At 43.4% G+C, this 27,760-nt stretch overlaps 1 protein-coding gene across 2 annotated transcripts; it reads right to left on the bottom strand.

Annotated features, from left to right (window-relative positions):
* Nucleotides 1-365: 365 nt before the first annotated feature.
* On the bottom strand, nt 366-27,760 carry DDO (D-aspartate oxidase). Of its 2 annotated transcripts, none has more exons than XM_014062567.2 (5): nt 25,476-27,760; nt 11,250-11,427; nt 8,679-8,787; nt 5,787-5,963; nt 366-999 (listed from the first exon to the last, which is right to left on the bottom strand). In XM_014062567.2, the coding sequence occupies exons 2-5, from the start codon at nt 11,419-11,421 to the stop codon at nt 432-434; spliced, it is 1,026 nt and encodes a 341-aa protein (XP_013918042.2). In that variant the 5' UTR covers nt 11,422-11,427; nt 25,476-27,760; the 3' UTR covers nt 366-431. The 2 variants fall into 2 exon arrangements, with proteins under 2 accessions (XP_013918042.2, XP_013918043.2); XM_014062568.2 differs by having other exon boundaries at nt 11,250-11,424.

Raw genomic sequence — 27,760 nt, 5'->3', positions numbered from 1 at the left:
CATATCCACACATGAATTCCATAACAGTGTAACATACATATATACAACTGGGGCAATCGCTTCCCATGAATTGGCTGCAAAAAGTTGAAGGTTGCTAGTTCTAAGCTAGGGTCTTCCTGATCAGGGGAGTCTAGCAGGTGGTCCTTCTTCCCTTCGGTGTTAGTGCTTTATGTTTTCCTAAGAGGACCACAAACACTGAGCAATTAGGTAAGTGACTGACATATAATCAGCTGGATGATGTTCCTCCAAATTTGACATCACACCCAAGATCCTAGTCGGCTAGACCAGTGGTCTCCAACCTTGGCAACTTTAAGACTTGTGGACTTCAACTCCCAACTTCTGGGAGTTGAAGTTCACAGGTCTTAAATTTGCAAAGGTTGGAAACCACTGGGCTAGACTACTGGATCAAAAGAGAAATATTCCTTTCCTACTTACAGCTTTGCCTTACACCCAGGTATTGCCAGGGTTTCAAGGCACTCCTTAACCAGCTGAGTTGCCTCCTTGGCAGTACCCTGGTGTATTGAAAAACCTCCTCCCCCATGGCCATAATTGTGAACCACCAGCAACTTCTCACGCTTGTGAGTCAGCACTTCCTTGTGTATTCTCACAGCTGACCGAGATGGCCTCAGGCCCACCCTCACTTTTATATTTTCAGCTGTCCGAAGTGAAGGCTCAAGTGTGGAGCATCTATCAAATATGTTTTTGCTGATAATGGGATCCGGGGACAAATTCCAGTTGTCTTTTTCTCTTATCCCACCTAATGTTACATTATGTATCCCTGGATAGATGTAGGTCAAACCATCACCATCACGAATGAAGTGCTTGATCCAAGGAGCATGAACCTTGAGAACTTGCCCTCTGGTGGGGTATAGCTCTAGATCCCCTGTAAGTTTTCGGGAACCAATGCCTGAGCAGTTTACTATGATGTCAAAATCATGGTGTAGCTCCCAAAGATCTTCTATTTTCCTTGCATGCACCTGGCCTCCATTTTCTTTCAGTCTATAAAGAATACATCAAAGGTTAAAATACGGCATTTTTGAATCCTCTACGGCTAATGGTTTTACTTAGATCAGATAGTTCAAAGCATGAGATCACAAATTTGAAATGCAAAACTGAAGTGAGTAAAGGGAAGCCCAAATCACATATGTGTGTCCGTGGGTCATCACGTGTCACAACATCATGACATGAGCACATTTTGAACTGTGCCTCATTTGTACCATATTATATCACAGGATGCAAACAATGTAATTCAGATCATTTGCATTATGATGTCATTACTGTTTCTACCAGATGGCACAAATCCCATCAAAATAACAACAAAAAGGAAGCATGTATGTACAAAAACAGTGCAGGATGTACTGTATCTTATTGCCTTTTGTTATCAGCTTTGAGCTACAAGTTCGACTAATAAGGAAAGGCACTCATCAGAATGATGTGATACCTTATTCCTGAAAATTTGGTATTCAATTTACAGATGACACTAAACTGGCAGGAATAACCAACAACCCTGAAGACAAGCTCCAAAAAGATCTTGACAAACTATCCAACAAAATGAATTTTAACCTCGAGAAAAGCAAAGTTTTACATTTAGGCAGGAAAAAAAATCAAAGGTACAGATTAAGCGAGACATGGCTCAAAAACAGTAATTGTGAGAGGGACCTTGGAGTCCTAGGGGACAATCACTTAAATATGAGCCAGCAGTGTGCAGCAGCAGCCCAAAATGCTAATACAATCCTGAGTTGTATAAACAGTGGCATAGAATCAAGATTACATGAAGTATTAGCACTGCTTTATAAAACCCTAGTAAGCCCACACCTGGAATACTGCAACCAATTTTGGTCACCATAGTACAAAAAAAAATGTTGAGGCTAGTTTAAAGAAAAGAAGAATAAGGGGTGACATGATAGCAGTATTCCAATATTTGAGGGGCTGCCACAAAGAAGAGGGGGCCAAATTATTATCCAAAGCACCAGAGGGTAGGATAAGAAACAATGGTTGGAAACTAATCAGAGAGAGAAGTAATCATAAGGATAAATTTCCTAACAGTGAGTACAATTAACCACTGGAACAGTTTGCCTTGAGAAATCATGGGTGCTCCATGCTTGAGCAGGAGGCTGGACTAGAAGACCTCCAAGGTCCCTTTCAGTTCTGTTCTGTTGTATTCTATTGTATTCTACTCTATTCTACTCTGCAATTAAAATTATGATTGGTGGCATTGTTTTCCAAAAAAAGAAGAGTTTGTGTTTTTGGAGTGAAAAAAAGTTTTTTAATAGTGTACAGGAACTTTCTAGCTAATTATAGGTTCCCCTTGCCACCAGAACTGGCTCCCTTCTTTAATGGGGATTCACAAAAACATGCAGTCAGGATCCAAAGAATCACACCGAGTTTTCTGTTTCCACAAAAATGCTAGAGTTTTGTCTATTGGGGCTTAATACCACATGGCAATTGTGAAACTAAGTTTGCAGACACTGTGTAAGATAGAAGTGTCATCAAACTGATGCATCCAGCCTCAAACTGCAAAAAAATCTGTTTCAAACGGAGTCTGAATTTTATGAAAATTATAAGGAAATCCCTGGGGAATAAAAGTTTCCCTGTGCCACTTTGTCTTTGCAGTATGTCAGACAGCAGAGGACGGATATTCTGATTAGATCTGAGTTTGCGTGTGTTTGTTCAGTTTGTTTCTCGGCAAATGTTAGTTTCGTTCTCAAGCCAAAATATCCCAAATTTTCATTTCTGCAGAAGAAATTCACAGAAATTTCTATTCTTCTTTATGATATGGATTGGGATCCTAAAAGTGCTATTGGGTTTCTGCTCAAAAACACAATCCCCACATTCTGAGAAGTCTGATTTGGGAAATCTTCTCAGTTAATAAAAAGCAACAATTACAACTTAATATGGATGAAAGAACTCCTGCTACCCAGAACCAAAGTCCTGGACTGCTTAATGAAGCATGTGAATCTTTGTTGGACATTACACAATATCGTCACAGAGCATATTTCTTAAAGTTCAATCTTAGTTTTCCATTTCTCAGTTTGTGCCAACATGCAATTGTTTTAAGATTTGAACTTGGCAGAACTTTTTATAACTGAATATGCTTGCAAGCAACGTCACCTTCGTAGCAGGGGCTGCCCTCCCAATGAAAATTCTTATTAGCCAATTTGGTGGTTCATGCATTCCAGCCAAGTAGTTTATGACTGATTCCCTTGGGGTGTCTTTTGATAAAGTACCAGAAATAGTGGTTAGGACACTGAAATGATGTTTAATAAACAGCACATTTATCAACAGAAATTGTAATCATGTTTTTCAGCTCACTGGACCTATGCCATCGTTCAAGGAAGCTGATCAGCCCTCCCTGCAATGGATTTGTGTCAGGGCATTGCACCGAGGAAGGGAAACTCCTGTGGGAAATCACAAAAGAGTAAAACAGAAATGAGAGGCAACCAAAGTCTCTGCCCACAAGACCACCTGACAAATATTAAATGGATCCTGTAGCTTCACGGAGCCTCAGTACTATGTTCAGTGTTGTTTAAAAAATGAAACATGACAGGGCCTGTGTGTCCCAGGAGACAGCAGGTAGGATTGGGAGAAGAAGAAAAAGCACTCACGGATAGTTAATGTAAAACAAGAAGCCCAGAGCTGAATACAGTGTACAAAACAACAATACAACCCAATGACCAGCTAATTGTTGGTAATATTTGACTTGTGCTCTCCGTCACCTCACTCTCGAATGCAAAACTGTAAAAATGACCAAATATTTAAAAGGCATCTCTGGCCTATAACACAAAAGCTGTCTTCCAGAGGAAAGTGCCTCTAGATATGTTGGGCCACCACTCCTGTCCTCTCTAGTCAGCATTATCACCAAGCAACATCAGGCTGGGAAAAATCACAAACATCAGCCTGCCCAGCATGTTGGAGGCTGATAAATTCATGACTAAAAACCAGATGATGCATATATTATTTTAGGCATAAAAATTCTCCTTGATGTAAGATGAAATGATGGTCACTTGCTTAGGTCTAGAAACAGGTGCAGATGTAAATGCTACACTATTCCTGGAGAAAAAGAAGAGCATCATTTCCGAGCACACATTAATATCCAGCTAGAATCCAACATCACCAAATAAAATTGAATGATTGGTAATCCCGGATAGATTTAAGGTAGCATTTTGTTCCTATATCACTCTTAATCCATGCAACACAGTGGTGCAATTCAGTCAGTTCTATCCGGTTCGGGCAAACCAGTAGCGGTGGTGGCGGGAGGCTCCACCCACCCACCCAGACGTCATCACGTCCCGTTTTTGACACTCTGTGCATGCGTCAAAATGCAGAGGCTATAGATTTGTGAACCAGTAGCAAAGGTAAGTTGATTTCACTCCTGATGCAGCACCCTTCTACAGGTTGTGGTTACAGCCACCAATTTACATAAAAGAATAAGGCTACTAATGTTGTTGAAAGGATTACACTTTAAATCTAGACACTGACATATTAGCCAGTTCATGGAAGCCAACAATGGTAGAGAGCAATTATCTTCACATCCTGCCCGATGGCATCTCGCGAGTTTGGCTTCACCATTGCCAGAGCAAAGAGATTGGTCTGCTCCAACAGGCGTGATCTTCAGTTTCTACAATCACTGTTAAAAGAAGCTGCCAGGATAAATGAATCTGGGGTAGTCTCTGGACAAAGCTTTCATCATACAATTGCCATCCTCATTCTTACATTTTTACAAGGGTTTCCAAATTACAAAGTCCTTCCTTTGCGATCTTCCCATATGTTGTTCTGTTTTTAAGAACTTCAGGGTCTTTGGCTGAATTCCAATGTGTACACCATTGAAATTTTCACCATGGATGTCTTAATTCATATACAGCTGAATTCATATTCAGAGTTAAATCGGAAGGTATAATCAAAATAAATTATAACCCAGGATTATAAACTGCCTATATAGGGTTGCACTAATAGAGGGTGTCAAATAATAGGCTCAATGCAATCAAATGCCTCAAGCTGGAGATCTGGTTAATGCAAAGTTCCAAGATAAAGTACTTTGCTGTAGTGATTTAGAACACAATTAAATTAATTCAGGCACATTAAGATCCCTAATAAATGATCTTTTACTTGACACTCGTTGAACAGTGCACTTTGCTTATTTGACAAAAGGACAGACACCAAAATGTTACATCTTTGGAATCTGAAGCTTTCTCCTGAATGCTGAATGCTTGGTGGTGTAGCAACTGTTTTTGTCTAACTTTGCCATATCTTATATTCTAATTCCTCTGATTTTGTTGGATCCTATGTACTATATGGTGGCAAAGAGAAACACACATATAGAAAATATGTCAGTGCAGAGTGGCACAATTACTGATTCCTGCTTTTAAAGTCATCGGTCTGAGGGAGAGGAATTATACTCTTGGTGGGACATCTTTCTAAATTACCTCCCTACAGTAACCCATTAATAGTAGCCTGTAGACTTTTTTTAAAAAAATCCCCACTTATCCCTGAATCTCCATGTAAAAGTTAATCTGTAAATACTATATTATAAAGAGGTGTGATCAAAAAGGAAGCCTTAACTGACAAGAGATTATATTTTATTTGCTTGCTGGGATTTAGACCACCACAATAGACAGACCTAAAAACTAGGCCTTATCCTGTTCCATTATTATATGAGTTTGACAGGAAAGGACCAATGAATTGGGAAAACAAAGGATTAAGTGTAAAATGCGCCAAAAGTTTTAGGTCATATTTCTTTACTGTAGTGCTGATTTCAACCTAAAAAAAAAGTGAATAAAAACCCATACCTTTTCTCCAGCCAAATTAAATACGATGGACAGTCACATTTCAGTGTGGTAAAAGTTTGACCATATTTGTGCTGTGGAAATCTCTTCAGCTCCTTTTCAGTCATTGAGCGAAAGGCCAGAACCACATCATACCAGAATGGCATCTTCTCCTCAGGAATGTCCTTAAATATTTGCCAGCTTGTTCATATTTAAGAGAATAAGGGTGTAAAACACAGACATTCTTGGTCTTAATGGTCTCTCCCCACCCTGAAATATTTTTTTCAAAAGCAAGCTTTTAAAAATTCACCAAATAAAACAAGCAAAGTTGACTTCTTCAGCCACATGTTAATATGATATTTAGGCACCACCAGTCAAAGTGTCTGTTTTAATTATCTTTAAATAAATAGAAGCTTCCACAGCTTCTACATATTCCATAATTAAACATATATTTCTGCAAATTTGAATACATATTTACTATTCACTGTTCAAAATAAGAAAACAGTGAACATATTGATATAGAAGTTTGGATACCATACTAATTGATTCAGTGCTACTTCATTGTTTTTGTTACTGTTGTCACTATAAAACTGTTAATCAGACTAGAAGAAGTCAATGATTCAGTAGGCTACAGTTAGCCATTCTAATCTTTTTAACCTCTCAGGTTGCAATTGCCTATTTTCAATAAACATGAGCTCCTCTAAACATCTATCTAAGCCTTAGGAAATAAAGACAATCCATGCTTATAAAAGAAGAGAAGTGTATTTCTAAATGATTCCAAGCAGCAAGTTCAACCAGGAAAAATACTGTTTTAAAAATATTAAACTTAACTACCAAAGCCAAGGAAAAACCAAGCATGGGGAGACCAAGAAAAACCTCTGCTAGAGCTATATGGAGTCTTACAGGACTTCCCATGTGTGGAATAACATCTGTTATTTTTTTGCTTGGAGAGCTTAAGGCAAAGTGGATTGTATATACATTTATCCGAGGTGGCGCAGTGGTTAAATGCAGCACTGCCGGCTACTTCAGCTGACTGCAGTTCAGCAGTTCGTCTGTTCAAATCTCACCGGCTCAGGGTTGACTCAGCCTTCCATCCTTCTGAGGTGGGTAAAATGAGGACCCGGATTGTTGGGGGCAATATGCTGACTCTGTAAACCGCTTAGAGAGGTCTGAAAGCCCTATGAAGCAGTATATAAGTCTAACTGCTATTGCTATTGCTATTGTTCTCAAGGAACTTCTAGATATCCTTTCCTACAACTGTTGAGCCTTAGGACTTGGGTAGCTGTTAAAGCCAACGCACCATATGCGATCATCTAAAAGTGTGATGGTCTATGAGTTTAATTCCTGGTGAAGGGTTCAAATCCCACAGAATAAATCCGGTTACTTACATCTGAGGAATCCAAATAAGGATGACCCTGGTCATGTGCTGCCTCTTGGTGATGAGTGCGACTGGAGTTAAGTCTCCCCTGGCAACCTTTGTTGTGGCCTGCCAGCAACCTACGGAGCTGGCAGCAGATTTGGACAGTGAGGAGGTTGGGGAGGAACATGGGCCAGTCCTGGAGTCTGGGGAAGGCTCCCTTGAAAGACTTTGCTGAATGTGAATCAGCAGAATTCACAGTAAATTAATAAAAGGGTTTTTTGTTGGAACAAGGAGTTTGCTTCATGCTCTCGGGAAACCTAGGTCAGAACAACCTTGCCATCTTACAGCTATAGAAGAAGGATAGCAGATGTGAACCAAGGACTGCTCTAGGGAGCAGGGAAGTCACTTAGTTGACCCTGAACGGCACACAAGGTGCTCAGAAAAACAGTGCCTCAAAGTATTGACTGCAAGGGCGTCCAAACTTCTGCAATTGAACAATTGCTTCACAGTGCTTTACAGCCCTCTAAAAGTGGTTTACAGAGTCAGCATCAGAGGTGGTATACAGCAGGTTCAGTTCTGGAGAACCTGGAAATTATGAGTAGTTCAGACAATCGGTAAATACCACCTCTGACTGGCTCCATCCCCATCTATTCTCTGCCTCCCAAGTCCCAGCTGATCGGGAGGGAATGGGGATTTTGCAATAACCTTCCCCCTGGAGTGGGGAGGGAATGGAGATTTTACAGTATTCTTCCCCTGCCACACCCACAGAACCGGTAGTAAAAAAATTTGAATCCCACCACTGGTTAGCATGTTGCCCCCAATAATCTGGCTCCTCATTTTACCGACCTCGGAAGGATGGAAGGCTGAATCAACCTTGAGCCTAGCAAGATTCGATCTGCCAAACTGCTGGCAGCCGGTGATCAGCAGAAGTAGCTTGTAGTACTGCACTCTAACCACTGCGCCACTGCTCATTATATGGTCATTCAGATTTTCTCCTCTCCCTCTGCTCAGCCCATCTCAAAGTTCCCAATTCCATCACAACTTTCTGTGTGAACAAAGAGGTCCAACTAAATGTAGCCAAGATCAATCTAGTACCGCATCCTATTTCTCATAGTCACCAAACAGATGCACTGTTGGAAGGCCAGAGGCAGGACTTGAGAGCAATTCTATCTTCTGATGTTACTTGCTGCCTTTGAATATAAAGTACTGTGAAAAGTCAGTGAATCTCTTATATATATCAACAGCACATTATAAAAATCATAGGCCAAAGGTAAGCTTTTGAAAACTGAAACTTGCTTTTTTTTTTAAAAGGGAAAAACAAGTGCTACTACAACATATTAATGTTTTCCTAAATAAATTCTGAACCCAGTTTAAGGATTACGAGATATAAATCTAAAATAAATGTTTGTGTTCTGTTTTTCTTCTGCAGAACTCAAGACGTTCTCTCCTGCCCCCCACCCCAGTATTATATGCCTCCCAAATTTGTCCTAATAAAGAAGCTTGCTCAGCACAACACTGAAAGAAATCACAAAAGCATTAATGAACTCTATATTCACCCAGATACCAAGTGAATCCCAGCTTCTGAGGCCTCTGAGGAATTACAGATGGATAACAGATGGTCAAAAGTCTCCCTAAACCACTGCTTCTGCTGATCAACAGGTGTGCCTGTAGAGAAGAAAGAAAACACATTTCAAATGGAGGGAAAGCATTTTAAGAAAATCCAGAAAAAGCAGACATAAAATGGGCTGCACTGAAATTTATGTATTGGATACAAACTGCTAAGAGAAGGTTTTGAGAATCAAGCAGATTCCACACAGGAAGCAAGGGACGAAGATGGGGTCTGTGAAACATCTCAGCCCCCAAATCTCCATACTATTCATCCTATTTTGGGAGGTCATCCAGACCTCCAGGACACATTTTCCCAAACGACAAGGAGTTGTAGAGGAGAAAGAGGAATCACCATGGTCTTTTCTCACTCCTCTCCTTCAGCAAGAGCAGAACTCTTCCTTATGATCCATTTCTCCACATTTTGCTAAACATGTGGAATAAAGTGATATGTGACAATAGTTTGGTTTGCATAGAGTGATTGGGCCACTACTCGGAACCATGACATAGAGCAGTGTTGGTGAACCTTTTCGGCACCGAATGCCAAAATGGGAGCACGCAAGCACGTGGGGGGAGAACATTGGAAACCGGAAGAGCAGCTTCCCAGTGCATGCATGCACGCCAGGGAACTGCTCTTCCTCTTTTTGGTGCTCCCGCATGTGCAAAGACCAGCTGGCTGGCGTGCATGCGGTGCTGGAAACTGGAAGCTCAGCTTCCCGGGGCGCACATTTATGCCAGGGAGCTGCTCTTCTGGTTTCCAGCGCTCCCACACGCAACAGGCAACAGCTGGCGTGCCCGGAGATGGCTCTGCATGCCACTTCTGGCACACATCCCATAGGTTCTCCATGATGGACATAGAGGCTAATTACACAAAATGATGCTGGATTCTTCCTGTGAGTCCTAACTACAAATGCAGCTGAAAACAGGAGCTACTAGCTCCCAAGATAGACAGCTAGTACATATGTTTAGATGCAGATGTAGCTACAGAATTTATAGAACATAGAATCATATGCCTGGAAGGGACCAGGGAGGTCTTCTACTCCAACCCCTGCTCAAGTCAGGAGCCTTATATGATCCCAAATGGCTGTCCAGTTTATTTTTGAAAACCTCCCATGATGGAGCATCCACAACTTCGGGAGGCAAGCTAGTCTATTGATCAATTGTTTTCACTGTCAGAAAATTTCCCCTTACTTCTAGATTGGGTCTCTGTTTAACAAGCTTCCACCCATTACTTCTTGTCCTACCCTCTGGACAAGAATTCAGAATAAAGAAGAGGCTGTTGCGTAGTCATTGAGGCACAATGGCAGACACAGTGGGCAACCTTTGAGGCAGCCTTGGCCTGGTGATTGTAGAGGGAATGTAAGCCATCCCATTTGTAATTTCTAAACAACGAAAGTGTAAATCCTTTAAGTGTGTTACATTTTTCTCACAAAATGAGGGCAACAGTAAAGAGTATCCTAAGTTTTAAAAAAAATGGCTCCAAGAAAGCTTCTCCCACTCCTGGTTATTCTGTTATTGATACCATTCAGAATCTGACTAAATTAATTACTTGTTAGAAGGAGATCGAGTGCAACAAGCCAGCATCACATTTTCACCTAATTGAGACTCCCTCTTTGTAGAGTCTAATGCAAGAAATGAGGAACTTAAATCAAAATCATGTGAACTTTTATAGATGAAATAGGAAAGTCCCATATAGGCCAATTGTAGAATATATGCATGTGTGGAAGCAAGGGATGTGGTGGCTCAGTGGCTAAGACGCTGAGCTTGTCAATCAGAAAGGTCAGCCGTTTGAATCCCTAGTGCCGCGTAACGGAGTAAGCTCCCGTTACTTGTCCCAGCTTCTGCCAACCTAGCAGTTCGAAAGCATGTAAAAATGCAAGTAGAAAAATAGGAACCACCTTTGGTGGGAAGATAACAGTGTTCCATGCGCCCTCAGCGTTTAGTCATGCCGGCCACATGACCACGGACAGCACTGGTTCTTTGGCTTTGAAACAGAGATGAGCACCGCCCCCAAGAGTCAGGAACAACTAGCACATATGTGTGAGGGGAACCTATACCATGTGTTGGAAACCTATTGCCAAACACAATTTGTATCATCACTGTCATCATTATCATCACAATTGTGTCATGGAATATAACATATGTACAACTAGAATGGCATGTGTAAAATGTCAGGATACTATTATTCTCTAGATTCAAGTTAAGATAGACCATAACACTGTCCGGAAAAAGTAATAGCTTGTACCATCATAGAGCATGGAGTTATTCTGGAAATTTTAGAAAGGCATCTAGTCTTAAAGATAAGCAGATATCGTTTCTTTCTGAATAAATTACAGCAGCTCCAGCTGTCTTACTCAAAATGTACCAGTTAAGAGGCTGGAAAAAATGTCTCTTAAAACCGCAGCTGTACTTCCTAGAAAATTGATTTTGGGCTACAAAGTAAAAATTGGGAAAAAAGTAGACATAATATAAATACTTGGGCAACTTCAGATTTTGCTTTCTGAAATGTAAATTTTGCTTGCCTGGATAAAGATGTGGGATGAGCATCCCTGCAGCAACATCGCTGGTCGTGTTAGGAGAAAATCTATCAGCTATGACAGACACAGTGCAGTTTGTAATGGAGTCTGAAATGTACACAGCGGTGGATAAACCGATCAGACCAGCCCCAACGATGACAATCTTTGCCTTGGCCATGTTCTGCTAAGAGAAAGAGGAAGAAGGGGTATGAATTTGAAGAATAGGCGCCTACACGATTGGTTGCCAAGCAATCTACTCAACATAGCCTTGAAGTCACTAGGGGTTGAGTGCAAGCTAAAAAATACTGTTGCTAAAATGATTACCGGACCCTTACCACTCTCCCGGCCTTCTGAAAAGCCACCAAGACCTGGCTGTTCCGGCAGGCCTGGGGCTGTTGATCAATGTCCAGCCCCACTTAGACAGAATGGATGGTGTGCAATTTTAACAACTGTATTTTTTTTATCTTTAATTTTTTTAATGCTTTTTATCTTGTCTGTAAGCCGCCCAGAGTCCCAATGGAGTGGGCGGCATACAAATTTTATTAAATTTCAGATTTCAAAACTACTTACACCATGTAACTTTTTATAATATTTCAACTAATTCTAGTAGACATATTTAATTCTCAAAAAAAAAACCAGAAAGGTATGTAGGAGTTCTAAAGCCATAGACTGTCCTGATGGGATGAAGAGAATGTGACCATTCATAAGCTTGACTGAATGATCCTATTTGGAGAAAATTACATTGGCAACTGGCAACCAGTTGCATTATGATCTGCCACAAGGTAATTTTTCTTTTGCTTTCATCATCATCAACATCATTATCACTTTAGCCATTGTCTATCCACTGTAGGATGAAGGCCATTTCTGCATGTTTCCAATCGATACAGTCCTAAGCTTTCTTTTCCCAATTGAGCCCGCAATACTTGCTGATGTCATTGATCCATCTTGTTTTAGATCTCTTTCATGGACGCTTTTTATCAAATGAGATCTGTTCTATGACCGCCTTGGTCCACCTGCCATCAGTTCTTCTTCCTATGTGACCCGTTCATTTCCATTTCGATTCTTTTATTCTCTTGCTGATATCCTATACTTTCATTTGTTCTCTAAGCCATGTGCACATCTTTCTATCTTGTCTTCTGATGCCAGGCATGTATCTTTCCATGGCTCTTTGCACCACTCTTATCTTTCATATCAATGGTGAGGTTAGTTCCCATGTTTCACCGTATTATGGTTTTATATGTTTTATAAAACCAGCAATTGTGATCCGTAAACTATTATTTATTAGTTAACGTGCTGTGCAAATAAAACCTATTTTGTCTTATTCAATAAATAGTAGTTTAAGAGCGGGAGCTGGCTGCTTGTAGCTGGCACGATTGTATTTAAGTACCAAATCAAAAAGTAAGATAAAACAACTTTTCCTACCTCGCTAACTTGAGCTATCTTGGCAGTTAGGGGCAGCATTGATACATTCTCTTCCTTAAGCTGAGACAAAGCCAGTCATTATTTGCTTAAAATCAAAGATCAGCACAAACTGCAAAAGATTCAACTCCGGTTCAAAAAAAATCAACACATAACACAGCACATGGGGAAAAAACCAGCAAGGGGCCTTATGCTGACACTGTGTCCTTGACTAAAAGAATCAACAGAGGTGTTCAGAGACCTACTCTTAGGTCAGGCACATGTTATTTACTCGGTTGAAACTGCTTCTTCAAGGTTTTTGTAAGTAAATAATTGGAGGACTGTGGTGGTTCTTTTTTTTTATTATTCTTGTGACCTATGATACTCATCACTTTGGGAAAGCTTAACTGATGTATTCATGCAATGTTCCCCGTGCAAGCACGTTAACTAGCTGGAAGCAACTAGAAAAAAAGCAAGGTACATCCAGAGTATTATGAGATTTTTCAAAACCAGCAGCTCAGAGGCAGCAGGCCTCCTCCCTTCCCCTTTCTAAAGCATGCTAGACAAAAATCTATTCTCAGTTATTCAACTTGCTTAATTTGAACAGTATTCTTTTGTTGACAGAATTATCAAAGCAAATGAATCAGAAACCTTTGCCAATGTTTTTCTGTTGCACATCCAGACCTGCTTTCGGCCCATCCCTGCATCAAGAATGGCCCACATCTGGACTGTGTCACATTTCAAAGAAGAGCTACCTAGCAGAATCAAAACTTCCTGGTTTAATTTAATAAGCAACATTAATCCGTAGGTGTCAATAGATGGGCATGCCAGATCTGGAGAGGACATCTGTAAGATCTTCCTAAGTGCTCTTGAGGTACAGTGCATTCCTCCAGTTCCTAAGCCAACGGAAAACTCATTAAGTAATTTGTGCTGTCCCAACTGATCTGCCAAAGGAATCTGCCAAAGGAAGACTTGCAGATTACTTGCAAATTACGATTTTTACTGCAAGACAATTTAAGGGGAGAGATTGGCAAATTTCACTGGCTTCCTTCCTCCTCTCTCCCAAAATCAGCATCAGGTAGGAAAAATTACCATCAATCCCAGTCAATGGAAGAAGGGGCCACCCTGGTGAATGTAGCTTCACCTATCTTTCTAGTCATCTGTGTGATAGTTAAACCACCCTCTGTTTCCAAAATGTTTTTCTGCTGACAGGGCACGCTGCAATGCATTAAGACAGCTCCCTCCTTTTAACCCTGGACCAATGTTTTTCAACCTTTTTTGTGCAAAGGCACACTTTTTTCACGAAAAAAATCACGAGACACACCACCATTAGAAAATGTTTTAAAAAATTAACTCTGTGCCTATATTGACTATATATAAGGTGTTTTTCCCACGGCACACCTTACACTATGTCATGGCACACTAGTGTGCCGCGGCACAGTGGTTGAAAAACACTGCCCTGGACCATTCCCCACCCCACAACACAGAAGCTCCAGAAAACTGGTAGCCTGTAATAGATCAATCAGCCTTCCTGTCACTTGAGTTAGAAGGGAATCTGGCAGAGAACACCTGCCACTTTTATTCCAGCTCCAGAATATTCCACGTTAATACTGCTACAAGATAATGAGTTGCTAGCAAGTGGTTGCACCTGAAATTATCCCAGGCGGGACAGCAAAATAGCACTGAATAAGAAAAATGGCACATCCTTCCTTCCAAAGTCATAAAAAAGGTAATAAATGTGCCAAACCCTTTGTTGGCAAAAACAACAAAACATGTTGACAGTTTTTGGAGGCAGAACCAGCAATGTAGCTTCTTCCCTGTTAAATCAGCCCACAGCCCCTTTCTTTTTTCCCCCCTTGGATCCAGTGAAAGACTCTTGAACATTTGTTTAATGATATTATCTTTGTTTATTGGTGAAATACAACAGATGGGAATAAAACAATCATGATAGCTCAATAAAACATATGAATACAGTTGATGTCTGTATAAACAATCAACATGCCAAAGTTTTAAGAAATGGAAAAGACACTTCCTCTGATTTAGAAATGAAGTAAATTTATCAAAACATTTTGTTAATGTTGCAGAATTTAACTAGTTTTTCTTAATTATTTTTTTTTCTTAAAGTAACAAATGAAAAGAGAGAGATTGCATTTATTTTAACCCTATGTTTAATAACAGGCCCAGTGGTCTATCAGAAGACTGCTCCTTTCCAAAGGCATGTCAAGCATGCTTCATCCACTCCTTTTTAGAATATCAAGACATTCTAGACCAGTTTTTTTCTAAATCAGACATTGTAGATCACGGGAGTCAAACTCGCCATGTCATGTGATGTTTCACTATGTGTTCCCCTTTGCGGAGCTGGGCTGGGCTGGGCCACCAGTTTGACACCCCTGTTGTAGATCAACATGCTAGGGAATTCTGGGAGTTGAAGTCCACACTTCTTAAAGTTGTCAAGTTTAAAAAGTACAGTGTCCATTTTTTTCTTGCAGCCTAAGCCAGCCTGGCAGGGCACAATAATGAGGAAAAACTAGGTAAATGGGTGGAGAAAAGAGAATATGAGAGAAGTAAAGTTCCTGAGAAACTAAGAGAAAATGGAGGAAAGAAAGAAAAGGATTTACTAGTAAATACAGCCATGGGTATACATTCAATATGATGTGAGGGAAATAGATTAATAGTATTACTTGTGAATAATTAATAAAATGAAATGTTTACTATATAAATTAAATCAGGATATACATTATTAAGTGTAAAACAGAATAATAGATGGAAATGGTATGTTACATTTGATTAATTTAGCGAGGCAAATAATGATAGTGTTTATATATTAAGAAGAAATTAAAACTAAGTGGAAGAATATGGAATGAAAATAAGATGACTGAAATGTAAAAAGAAAATATGATGTAAAATGAACTATGCATAAAAGAAAATGTAAAGAGGGAGAAAACTGGACAACACTTTGTTTATAAAAGAAGTTAAAATATGTAACAAAAAATTTAAAAAACTTTGTTTAACATTATAATGAGGGAGGGAGGGAAGGAGGGAGGGAGAGGGAAAGGGAGAGGGAGAGGGAGAGGGAGAGGGAGAGAGAGGGAGAGAGAGGGGAGAGAGAGAGAGAGAGAGAGAGAGAGAGAGAGAGAGAGAGAGAGAGAGAGAGAGAGAGAGAGAGAGAGAATGAATGAATGAATGAATGAATGAATGAATGAATGGGGACGGAAGCGAAAAATAATGTGCCCATATCAGCCTCAACCAGCCAAAGTCAGTTCACGGCTACAGCATTGTGTGTCAGTGTCACATATAACTTGTATGCCATAACTTATGACAGAAGAAAACAAAAACATTTGAAATGCAGGGTAAATAATGACTTGACAGCCAGGCTTTCTCTTATAAATGCTCAGTTGTTGTCCCCATTTTACAAATGTCCAATCGCACATATAGTAAAAACATGGATATGTTTGCTTGCATGTGCTAGCCATTTAAAACAAATATTTCATTAGGGTTAGGGTCATTACTTTTGTGGTTTCTTTAAATTGTTTTTTCTTTCTGTGATTTGTGTGTGTGTGTATGTGCTGTGGCTCTATCTGCAGTATTTATCTATATCTTGAATCAGAATAGTAGACGCGATCATGGGGATGTTTTGTACTTTTCAATTGGTCAGCTGCAAAGAGAGGTTCATGATGGTCCCATCCTGTCCTCAGTATCCAATGGCTGCAAAAGGGAAGATGATCCCTTCAACAACGTAAACAGTATGGAGGGATTGAGGAGCTGAAATATTGCTGTTTTGAAGTGTAGTAAATGACAACTTGGCAGAGATTTGTGGCACTGGGTATCAATTTGACATGTAAGTGGTTAATGTACATATATTTTCAGAAACACTATCTTGGAATATACCTTTGCTCCAGACTTAGATTCTACAGTGATTTTATCTTTGATTTATATATAAATAGATGGCAGTTTAGGAAACAAGTTGAGTTTTTTAATGGGCTTGAACAGGATGCCTTTTGCAATCTATTTAAAAATAGCTGAAAAGCTTGAACTTTCTATGCAGTTTTGCCATTTTACTGATCTGTTTTGCTTCAAAACAAGAATATGAACTTCGAACTTGGCAAGAAAAAAACCCCAGTTGATAATTCCCCAAATATATTACCTGGAAAGGGTTACCAGTTAAAAGAACAGCTGAAATATTTGTTCTTTGTCCCTTCTAGGAAAGAATACAGCAGTTTTTTCAATGTGTGTGGATTCCTGCCATACCCATCCTTTCAAAAATCATACTGCAAGAGGTTTGGAAGAAAGAAGGACTTTCTAAACTTCTCTGAGGCTCTTCTCAGAGTTCTCTTTGAGCATCTGATATATAGGCTTATAAATTGAAGATAAACCCTTCCCTCCAATTAAGTTTTGTGTTTTATTTGCAAGCATTCATGCTTTTTTTTATTAAGGTGGGATTTTAAAACCACATATATAATATGCTTTGCTTTATTTTATTTCATTAATTAGAAAAAACAAATGCTGTCATGGGACTTCTAGGTATTGAAATCCACACATATGAATGACCTCTGGGTTGGAGAAAACTGTTCTGGAAAACATATGCAGTGGCCTGATTCACAGATCATGTAGAGAGTTGACTTTTATTGCTAAAGAAATTATCTGTCTTAGACAACTTTCCCACCATTCTGTAACCTGCAGAAAGATTAAAATTCACAATCTACAAGCTATAATTCAGAATCTGACAAGAAAAAATAAACAATTCACTTGAAGAATCAAAGCTAGTTGGCTGCTAGAACTTTTGCGTTGATTTTCGAATGAATTTTTAGATATTATTACCATTGCCATCATCCTATTTAAATAATACATCCTGAATGTGTCCTTGTGCCTTCCCAAATAATGGGATATGGCTAACAATATGCTAAATCACTATATAACAATACATTAGTTTGCAAGGTAATCACTAGATTAGTGATCCTATTTTGCATAGAATGCCTTGGCTATTTTGGGGGGGAATACTGATTGTACTTTAGTCCAGGTCTTATTTTATGGGAAAATCTTATGTGAAGGCCTTAATTGACTAAAGAATTGATGGCAAGAGCTTTAAAGAACATCATTCAATGCACAAAACACCATATAGACCCAGAGTAAACAATGGTGTAGGGACAGAAAGATATGAACAGGACTAAACTACATTTATTTTTTTAAAAATAACTCTATTTCAATTGTATTTGCTTACTACTACTAGATTTTTTTTCTACAATTTGTGTAACATCTCTTATTCCAAAATTTTAATGGATATCTTTGTAAATGTGTACAGTATTTATACAATAATTGAGGCTATAGTCAGCTGAATTCAAGGTAATAAATTCCATATTACAATGTGGAATCAACACTCCAGTGGTTCCGGTGATTTCTGGGCAACAGCAGTAGTACCCATATTTATTTCTTGGTAAGTATTATTGAATTCATTGGGACTAACAATTACGGTACTTCTCTTTTTCAATTGCTATTTCCTCTCTTGGCAAATAGAAACAGAGTGAAAGAGTTTCTGCCTGAAAAATTTGTCCTCCTTCCAAATGAATTTCACTTTTTTAAAAAGAATTACTACTAATTTCTTTAAATAGTTTTTTCCCCATCTGCTAGTTTAGGATAATTATTTCAGCACAGCATTCCCTTTTACACCAATGTAAAGGGCTGTATAAGTTATTGCTCAAAATAATATAAAAGTTCCAGTTCAAAGAGCACTGTGATAGGCTTAAACATCATAATGTTGAAGAATTGGTATACTTCTATTTTTCCATTATTTCCATTCTCATTGCCTTCAAAATGAAGTTGATAGTTGATCAACTATCTAATTAATAGTCAACCGCCCTAAAACCCAAGTATTAAATGCTACTTGAAGAGAAAATAGAATTTTCACCTATGGGGATTTGAGGTAGGCTGAAACCAGAATGGGTTGACAGTACTGCAGAGTTTCAAAAGATTTATCATGACTTCCTATTCAAAGCTACTGTACCAATACATCCACCCAGTTCTAGGGATCTGTCAATATTGTGGAAGTGGACAAGTCCAGAAAGGTTCCAAACTGCAAAAGGACCCTCATGTGAACGTCCTCTTGGTAATAGCTAGAATACTACATTTGATCTAACTTAGGGGTGTCAAACTCAAGGCCCGAGGGCTGGATCTGGCCAGCAGGGTGTTTAGATCTGGCCCACAGGGCCACCCTAGAAACAGCGAACGACCGGCCCACAGTGCCTCTGCCAGTGAAAATGGAGCTCGCAAGGGGTGTGGGAGGCCCCCTGTTGAATACTAGCGCGGGAAATCCAAGCGCGGGAATAAAGGACTCCCTTCTGATTGGTTCCCGGGCGGAGCCGGTTCAATCCTCGCCCCGATTGGTCGAGCTACTCGACACCCCATTGGCTCCTCGTTCAAACCCGGAGGTATAAATGTTTGGCGCGAACCACGCCACGTTGAATCGTAGTCACTCTGTTCTAAATAAAGGTTGCTGTTTGCATACCCGCTTTTGTCGCGTCCCTTCCCTTCGCTCCAAGATGCAAAACTGGCGACGAAGGTGGGATACCGATTCCCGCGACCACGGAGAAGAACAAGCCAGCTGCCACCGTGTCTGAACCAGCACGAACGCTATCCTCAGGCGGAGAACTCCGGCAGCGAACGCAAAATTTTCTCCGCCCTCTTCCTCCCCCTCTCTGGCTCCTCACCACGATGGCATCAGCGCTTCCTCCTTTCGCGCCATTCGGATCCGCCGGAGAATCATGGGACGGCTTCATGGAGCGTTTCGAGTGCTACTTAATCGCATCGAAGAACCAGGCACAGACCGACGAGGAGAAATGCAGCTTCTTCTTGTCCTGCTGTGAGCCTTCCATGTTCGCCTCTGCGAGAGCCCTGGCCGCCCCGAGGCCAGCCTACAAACTTGGGTGGGACGAGCTGATGTCCAGGCTGAGGAACCACTACGCTCCCTCACCCTCTCTGATCGCACGCCGCTTCACCTTCCGCCGCCGAGTGCAGAAGCCCAACGAATCCATCAGCCAGTTTCTAGAGGTTTTGCGCACAGTGGCCGCCCAGTGCGATTTTGCAGACCTGGAGGAGAACCTCGTGGAGCAGTTTGTATGCGGGGTCCGCGACGTGCATTTGCGCAGCCGCATGCTCCGGAACCACAAAATCACCTTGGTGCAAGCCGTGGAGACCGCGCGAGCAGCGGAGCTCTCCGAACAATCCACGGCCGACATCGAACGCCTCCAGCTGAAAACCCCCGCGCAAACCGCCGCGGGGCCTTCCACCCAGACGAACCTCGTCGACGACCTCTCTCCTGCTGAAGACGAGGAGGAGGAAACCGTCGGACAAATGAGGACGCAGCCGAAGCGGAGGCCACACCAGCAACCACCGACGCCCGCTCAGCCAGTCTCAAACGCACCTTGCCGCGGATGCGGCGGCCGCCACAGCCGCGCATCCTGCCCGTTCCGTTCCGCCGTCTGCCGCCGCTGCCGAGGAGAAGGACACCTCGCCAGGGTCTGCCGGGCTCTCGTGCCAGCCCCATCGTTCATGCAGCCCAGCGACCAGCGCCAGGCACCGCAACGCCGCCAACAGCCACGTCCTGCGAGGCGAGCTGAGGACTGCCACTCAACCTACCAGCCCTCCGGCGCCGACTGCGTGGTCTACCAGGCTTCCCACGTTCCCGCCGGCGATCGCAAAATCAGCACCGCCGTCCGACTCGAAGGTCAGCTTTGTCGAATGGAGGTGGACTCCGGGTCTTCCCGTTCTCTCCTATCTTGGGCCTTGTTTTCCCGCCTTTGTCCCGGAGTTCCCCAGAGCAAATTGCGCCCCGTCGGGGTCTCCCTCCTAGACTACCAGGGAAATGGGATTCCCACGGCAGGAATATTCCACATCCAGGTGGAATACGGAGACTTTAAGGGGAAACTCCCAGTTCTAATCGTCAGGAACGATCTGCCCGCTCTCCTTGGGTTGGATTGGTTTCCCGCCTTGGGCCTCACCATAGAGGGGGTGCACAGGGTAGTCCCCCTCACCGTAGATAGCGTTCTAGATGAGTTCGCAGATGTGTTCGATGGGAAATTGGGCTGTTATAAGGGCACCCCCATTTCCCTCTGCCTCGATCCCCAGGTCGCTCCCATTAGGCTGAAGGCACGCAGGGTCCCCTTCGCATTGAGAGCAAAGGTAGACGCCGAACTTGATAAGCTTATAGAGCAGGGGGTAATCGAGCCCGTAGATCACGCCCGTTGGGAAACCCCCATAGTCCTCCCGGTCAAACCCGACGGATCGGTGAGAATATGTGCCGACTATAAGTCGACCATCAATTTGGCCCTGCAGGCAAATCCATATCCGGTTCCCGTAGTGCAACACCTACTCCACTCCTTAGGGCAAGGCCGCATTTTCGCCAAGCTAGATATGGCACAGGCCTACCAGCAGCTTCCCGTAGACGACGATGCGGCTACAGCCCAGACCATCGTCACCCACCGCGGGGCCTTCCGTTGCCGCCGCCTCCAATTCGGCGTTTCGGTTGCTCCGGGAATTTTTCAGAGCCTCATGGAGCGGTTGCTCCACGGGCTCCCAGGCGTCGTTCCCTACTTCGACGACGTCCTGGTCGCAGCCCCCAGCCACTCGGAACTCCTGAAAATACTGCGGGAGGTTCTCACACGTTTTAGGGAGGCAGGACTGAAACTAAAGCGCAGCAAATGCGAAATTGCTGTTCCCAAAGTAGAATTCTTGGGGTTCCTCATCGATGCCCAAGGCATCCACCCCACTCCCTCCAAAGTTGCCGCCATCAAAAACGCACCTGCACCCACCTCTAGGGCGGAATTGCAGGCGTTCCTGGGGCTTTTAAACTTCTACGCCCCTTTTATTCCCCACAAGGCGTCGCTAGCTGAGCCACTACACCGACTGCTTGACCGGTCAGCGGCCTGGCAATGGGGTAGCCGTGAAGCGCACGCGTTCGCGGCTATAAAAGACATTTTGACCTCGTCGGCAGTCCTAATTCAATATAGCGATAGGATGCCCCTAGTTCTGACTTGCGACGCCTCTCCCTATGGCATAGGGGCGGTCCTGAGCCATGCCCTCCCGAACGGCTCAGAGGCCCCCATAGCTTTCTATTCCCGGACACTCTCCTCCACGGAGCGGAACTACAGCCAAATCGATAAGGAAGCCCTGGCTGCAGTGTCCGGCATTAAGCGGTTCCATGACTACCTCTATGGTAGGAATTTCACCCTTGTCACGGATCACAAGCCGCTCCTGGGGCTACTGGCAGGCGACAAGCCAACCCCCCCCATTTTGTCTCCCCGCATGACACGCTGGACGGAGTTCCTAACGGCGTATTCGTATACGCTGTTATACCGTCCGGGTAAGCAGCTAGGGCACGCAGACGCCCTGAGCCGTTGCCCTTTGCCAGAGACGGACACAGCCCACGTGCCCGCTCTCTCTATTTTGTCCATCGCCGAATCCGACCTCCCCGTCTCTGCCGCGGACGTCGCAGCTTGCACAAAGGCTGACCCCGTCCTATCCCAAGTAGCTTCATGGGTTTTGAGGGGTTGGCCCGCGGAAAAGGTAGCGGAAGGATTCCGACCATTTAAAGCACGACAAGCCGAACTCGCCCTTCACGGGGGTTGTCTTGTCTGGGGGGATAGGGTAGTGATCCCCACAGCCCTGCGGGCACGAATCCTGCCCGCACTCCACAAAAACCACCCAGGCATAGCGCGAATGAAAGCCTTAGCCCGTAGCTATGTGTGGTGGCCCTTGCTAGATTCGGAAATTGCAGAGTACGTAGGCCGATGCAGGATCTGCCAAAACTCTAGGCCGAATCCCCCCACAGCCGCCCCTCGTGAGTGGGAAATCCCTAGAGGCCCATGGTCCCGTTTACACATTGACTTTGCCGGCCCCTTCCACGGCCGAAACTTCATGATAGTAGTCGATGCTTACTCCAAGTGGGTGGAGCTGGTAATCATGACCTCCACCACAGCAGAGAGTACAGTGAGGGCCCTTCGTAAGATGTTCGCCACCCACGGGTTACCGGATGTGATAGTCTCAGATAATGGGCCCCAGTTTACCTCCACCACGTTTCAAGAATTCCTGGCCGAACAAGGAATCAGACACGCAGCCACCGCCCCTTATCACCCAGCTAGTAACGGCCGGGCGGAGCGCGCAGTTCGCTCAGCCAAAGAAGCTTTGGGCCGCATGGACCAGGGCGACTGGCAAGAAAGAGTGGCGGCTTACCTCTTGAGCCAGCACTCCATACCCTGCCCAACGACTAATAAAAGTCCCGCGGAGCTCTTGATGGGTAGGAGATTGCGAACCCCCCTAGACAGGCTCCATCCACTTTACGCAGGGGATCTGCCGAGCAACCTGGGGGCCCTCCCTTCCCACGCGTTTAAGTTAGGGGATCCTGTATGGGCCCGCTCCTTCTCTGGGGATCCACGGTGGGTTCCCGCAACCATCACAGCTCTGACTGGCCCCTGTTCCTTCAGGGTCGGCCTGGCCGACGGAACACAATGGAGGCGCCACGTGGACCAGTTAAGGCGACGCCTCCCCGCGGAAACAGACGGCCCGAGCCTCTCAGACACCCGCTCTCAGCATGAGCCACCCTCGATGACCTTCCCCCCAACGGACCGCCTCCACCCGGGGAACGGGGGACAAGCCGATACGAACTTTTCGGACAGACGCGCCTCACCCGGCTACTCCCTTCCTCGAAGCCCTTATCGAGACTCTGAACCTACACCCCAACCAGACTGCACGGGGCCACTGTCGGACACTCCTGTTGCCACGGAGACGCCACCCCGGGCAAATGGACATCGGGCACGGGGCCCGGGGCCAGCGCCATCTCACGGGACCGCGTCGCAGATTCAACGCCCCGCCACGGACACACCTCCGCCGGCGGTTCCCCCCCCGACGACAACCGCCGGGGAGCCACGAAGGTCGGGACGAGAACGTCACCGTCCCACCTACTTACAAGACTATGTTTGCCCTTCCTAAGGGAACACTTTGACTAGGGGGGGAGGGGTGTTGAATACTAGCGCGGGAAATCCAAGCGCGGGAATAAAGGACTCCCTTCTGATTGGTTCCCGGGCGGAGCCGGTTCAATCCTCGCCCCGATTGGTCGAGCTACTCGACACCCCATTGGCTCCTCGTTCAAACCCGGAGGTATAAATGTTTGGCGCGAACCACGCCACGTTGAATCGTAGTCACTCTGTTCTAAATAAAGGTTGCTGTTTGCATACCCGCTTTTGTCGCGTCCCTTCCCTTCGCTCCAAGATGCAAAACCCCCGAGCTCCATTTTCGCTGGCAGAGGGCGACAGGAGGCCTTTGTGGTTGAAAATGGAGCTTGGAAGCCCATTTTCACTGCCAGAGCACTCATACCGCCACAGGCACCGTGACACAAGTGACATCAAGCTGGTCACACCCACCCTGGCCACCACCACAGCTCCCTGAGGTCAAATGCAACCTGATGAGCAGCCCACCATGAAATCGAGTTTGACACCCCTGATATAGCTTGTGCCATTCAGAATTCAATAAATCAAGCTCACAATTTTACTCTCTCAGTTTTTAATATTCTTTCCCTAACGATGTGGTGAAGCACACTGCCACATTTACACTATTTTTACACAGACCCAAACCTTGCGAAATAAGTTGGAATGGACCTGCAGGTGTTCTCACTATCTTTGACCTCAAACAGCTGACCAATCTAGGCTTACAAAAAGCAGCACTCCAGTCAGTCACACACACCCCTTGGGAAAGTGCCTCCTTTGGTGTTCTTATCAAAACGTTTTTCCTCGCAAAAGAGAATAAGATTACAAGGCATTCTCCTCTCTATCTCCAATGAAAAGTGAGTCTTGCTGGCATATGGAAAAGGTGGAAGGGAGACAAGCCAGGAGGACAGAAAGCTCTTGTCAATGAGAAACTGACCATTCTCAAATGTGAGTGTCTCATACATTAAACAGTAGACTGGTCAAGCCAGAAGCACATCAGATCAGCTGCTCAATGTAAGAAAGCCACATGGAAATACAGGGGAACAATCCATGGGCCCTCAAACAAAACCACAACTTTAGTTAGAGGTTTCCTTTTAAAAAAAAGAACCTGTCAAAGCTATTCTAAGGCTATCTCTCTCTTTATGCTCTTTTGTGGCTTCCTCGACATCTTGTTTTGACGTCAGAGACTTATGATTGCTAGATCTTGTGAATAAAAGTTAAGTTAGACTAATAAAGGCATTTCTTTCCTATGGATTTTGAATCTGACTTTTGCTTACTCAAAAATAAGCCCCATTTCCAAGGAGTAGCTCCTGTTCCTTAATAACTGCCTAGCGTTTATGGCAGATAAAGCTTTCTCAGAGATTCATCAAACAGCTGGGTTCTAATAGAAGCATATGCTGTAAAAAAAAAAAGATGTTAACTGTTAAGGAGTCACCGGACAGTTTGCTTATTTTTAGTGCAAAAGATCAGTAGCTCTGGACATGTCATTGCTCCAGTAAAATAAGAAAAATCACAGAACGAATATGAGAATATCTTTTTTCCCCAAAGCACTTTAATGCTGTGAGGAGTTTGGGTGTATTAATAAATATCACTCACTAAGTTTATTTCATGAATATTAATGACACACCATCACTTTTCAAGAATGAAGCCATTTGAGGGAAAAGACCTATTGATGGCTTGATGAATTGAAGAGCAATTCCTCCATGGCTGGGGGAAAAAAACCCTTATGTTTCTGTAAAGTACAGCTTACCGTACTTTTCATGTGCAAGCCTGCAATTACTTAAGAATTGACTGAGTACATCATTGGCTTAAAGGAGCTTTCAAGAACCACACGTCTTACATGGGGAAGGGGGGGAAGAAATACCTTTCTTCTTCACAGAAGAAACCAGATGTTTTCTGACAAGCGCTGCTTTCGCACAGAAGCGTTGCGTTATCAGAGGTCCAAGCTAAACAACCGGAAAACATGAATCCAGTGGGCGGAGCTATCATGATTAGCCAACTCTATTAGATTCTGATTGGACAGAGTGGGAGAAAAAAGTATCTTGCTCCTTTTTTTGTCGCTCGCTCGCGCGTGCGCGCTGGAAAAGGCTTGTGAAAGATGCGGCTTTCGGAGCGATTTCCTTTTGAGGCGGCAGCCCTGGGAACTACTGCTAATAGTAGCCCGTCTGCTATCTGAAGACATAGGGGAAAGTATTTGAGTGGGTTGCTTTTGCTACGCTTTTTAATCAGAACGGCTAAATTGTATGGGCACCACAGTAGTAAAAAACACACAGAAAACATGTGAAGCTTTCATATGATTTGGTTATGGGTTGTATGAAAGAGGGTTATGCAGTGGAATATCTCAAGCGTTCCGCCCTGCACCCGGTGCTCTTCAGCCTATTTACAAATGACATAGATGAGGGCATAAAAGGGAGGTCAGCGTATTTGTAGATAACACAAGAGGTGGAGGGGGGGCGGGAAATTGTTACTATCTCACAAAACAGACTGAAGGTTCAAAGATGTGGAGTTCTGTTTAGCAAAATTCTATTCAGGGATGTGAATTGTGAGATGCTCATATCGGTACCTTGGCTTGGCAGTGGTTGTGAGGTTCTGGAAAATCACAAATTAAGCACAAGGCAGCACTGTGCTGCAGCTGCCAAAAGAGCCAATGTAGTTTTTGACTACAGCAGCAGAGGCTGGTACAGAGGTACAGTGTATAATGTCAAAACCATGGAAGTGATCCACAGCATTAGTCAGACAGCAATTGGAATATGAGGTTGGGTTTTGCTTTCCCCAAACAAGACGGCTGAGAACTGGGGAGTGTGTAGAGAAGAGCAACAAAGACAATGAAATCCCTAGAGATTAAACTCTTATGAAATAATGTTAAAAGAATTGGATATGTCTAAGCCTTAAGAGAAGACAAAGGGGAGACATGATAGCAGTCTTTGAATACTTGAAGAGCCATCACAAGAAGTCATGCATTTATTCTCTGTAATGCCTGAGAATAGGGCAACAACCAATGTTTTTTTAGAGAGAGGTCCAATCTCAAAATAAGGAATAGTTTGCTGATCATAATAGCTCTTAAACGGTGGACTAGCCTGCCTTCTAAAGTTATGGGTGTTCCATCATTGAATGTTTTCAAACAAAGGACAGCATTAAATGACCCAAGGATCCTTATCCTAGAGAGGGGTTTAGGGTAGAGGACATCATCTAGACTCCCTTATAAGTCTACAATTTTATAAACTTAGTCAAATGGAGTTCATTCATTAAACCAGGGTGAATCAAACCATGGTTTAACATGATATGGAAGTGTAGTCACTAAACTCATTTTCAAATTCATTTGTCAGAAACAGTTGCAATTGCTCTGGGTTCACTCCAAACATTTATGACTTTCATTGATTTATATCACACCTTTCATTGAACCACAATCCACAATATTTTAACTTCTGGTACTCTGCAAGCCCAGATCTATCAATTTGGAAAGTATTGATCCAAGTCAGTGGTGGGTTGCAGGTGGTGCTCCGGAGGGCCCACCTGAGCTCCTTACCTGTCGTTTAAAGCCTTCGGTGTTTCCGCGCATGGTGCATACAGTGCCTGCGCGATGTTCCAATGAGCAGCTGGAGCATCGCAGAGGCGGAAGCGTCGCTGGCAGCTACAACGCATGCGCGCGCCTCCATGTGGGCGATGCTGGGCCCGGTACGGTTGGAACGGGATCTGGAACCCACCACTGATCCAAGTAGTAGATCTAGTTCTACTTAATTGTTGGATGGGGTATATTGCCAGAAAATGAAGGTGAAATGGAATTTTGAAATGTGGAAAAACTCATGGAAGAGGGGTACTTCTCTATTCTAAGTTGTATGAAATTCTCTTCCATACAGGTAAAAACAATTGTAAACTCACCTTCAAACTGTGTTCAATTCCCAGTAAGAAACCTACATAACTGTTTCTACTCTTGTACTGCTGAAGACAGGCAATTGTGATAACCATTAAAAAAAATCAAACTATATAATAGAGCAGTATATTTATGGGGCCAACTGAAAGACTGAAAGGTTTTGAGACCTCCAGAATTTCTTGTCAGGACAAGGAAATAAAGGAAAGCAGGAGTGGAAAGAGACTGAAATTGAAGTGATGGAATCTGCATTGCGTCCTACGTTTTGGCATGTGTAAAGT

Source organism: Thamnophis sirtalis, unplaced genomic scaffold (assembly GCF_051295495.1).
Source record: "Thamnophis sirtalis isolate CommonGarterSnake01/CBP01778 unplaced genomic scaffold, rThaSir2_p1.2 scaffold_6, whole genome shotgun sequence".
Taxonomy (NCBI): domain Eukaryota; kingdom Metazoa; phylum Chordata; class Lepidosauria; order Squamata; family Natricidae; genus Thamnophis; species Thamnophis sirtalis.
This window is presented reverse-complemented; position numbering and strand designations above follow the sequence as displayed.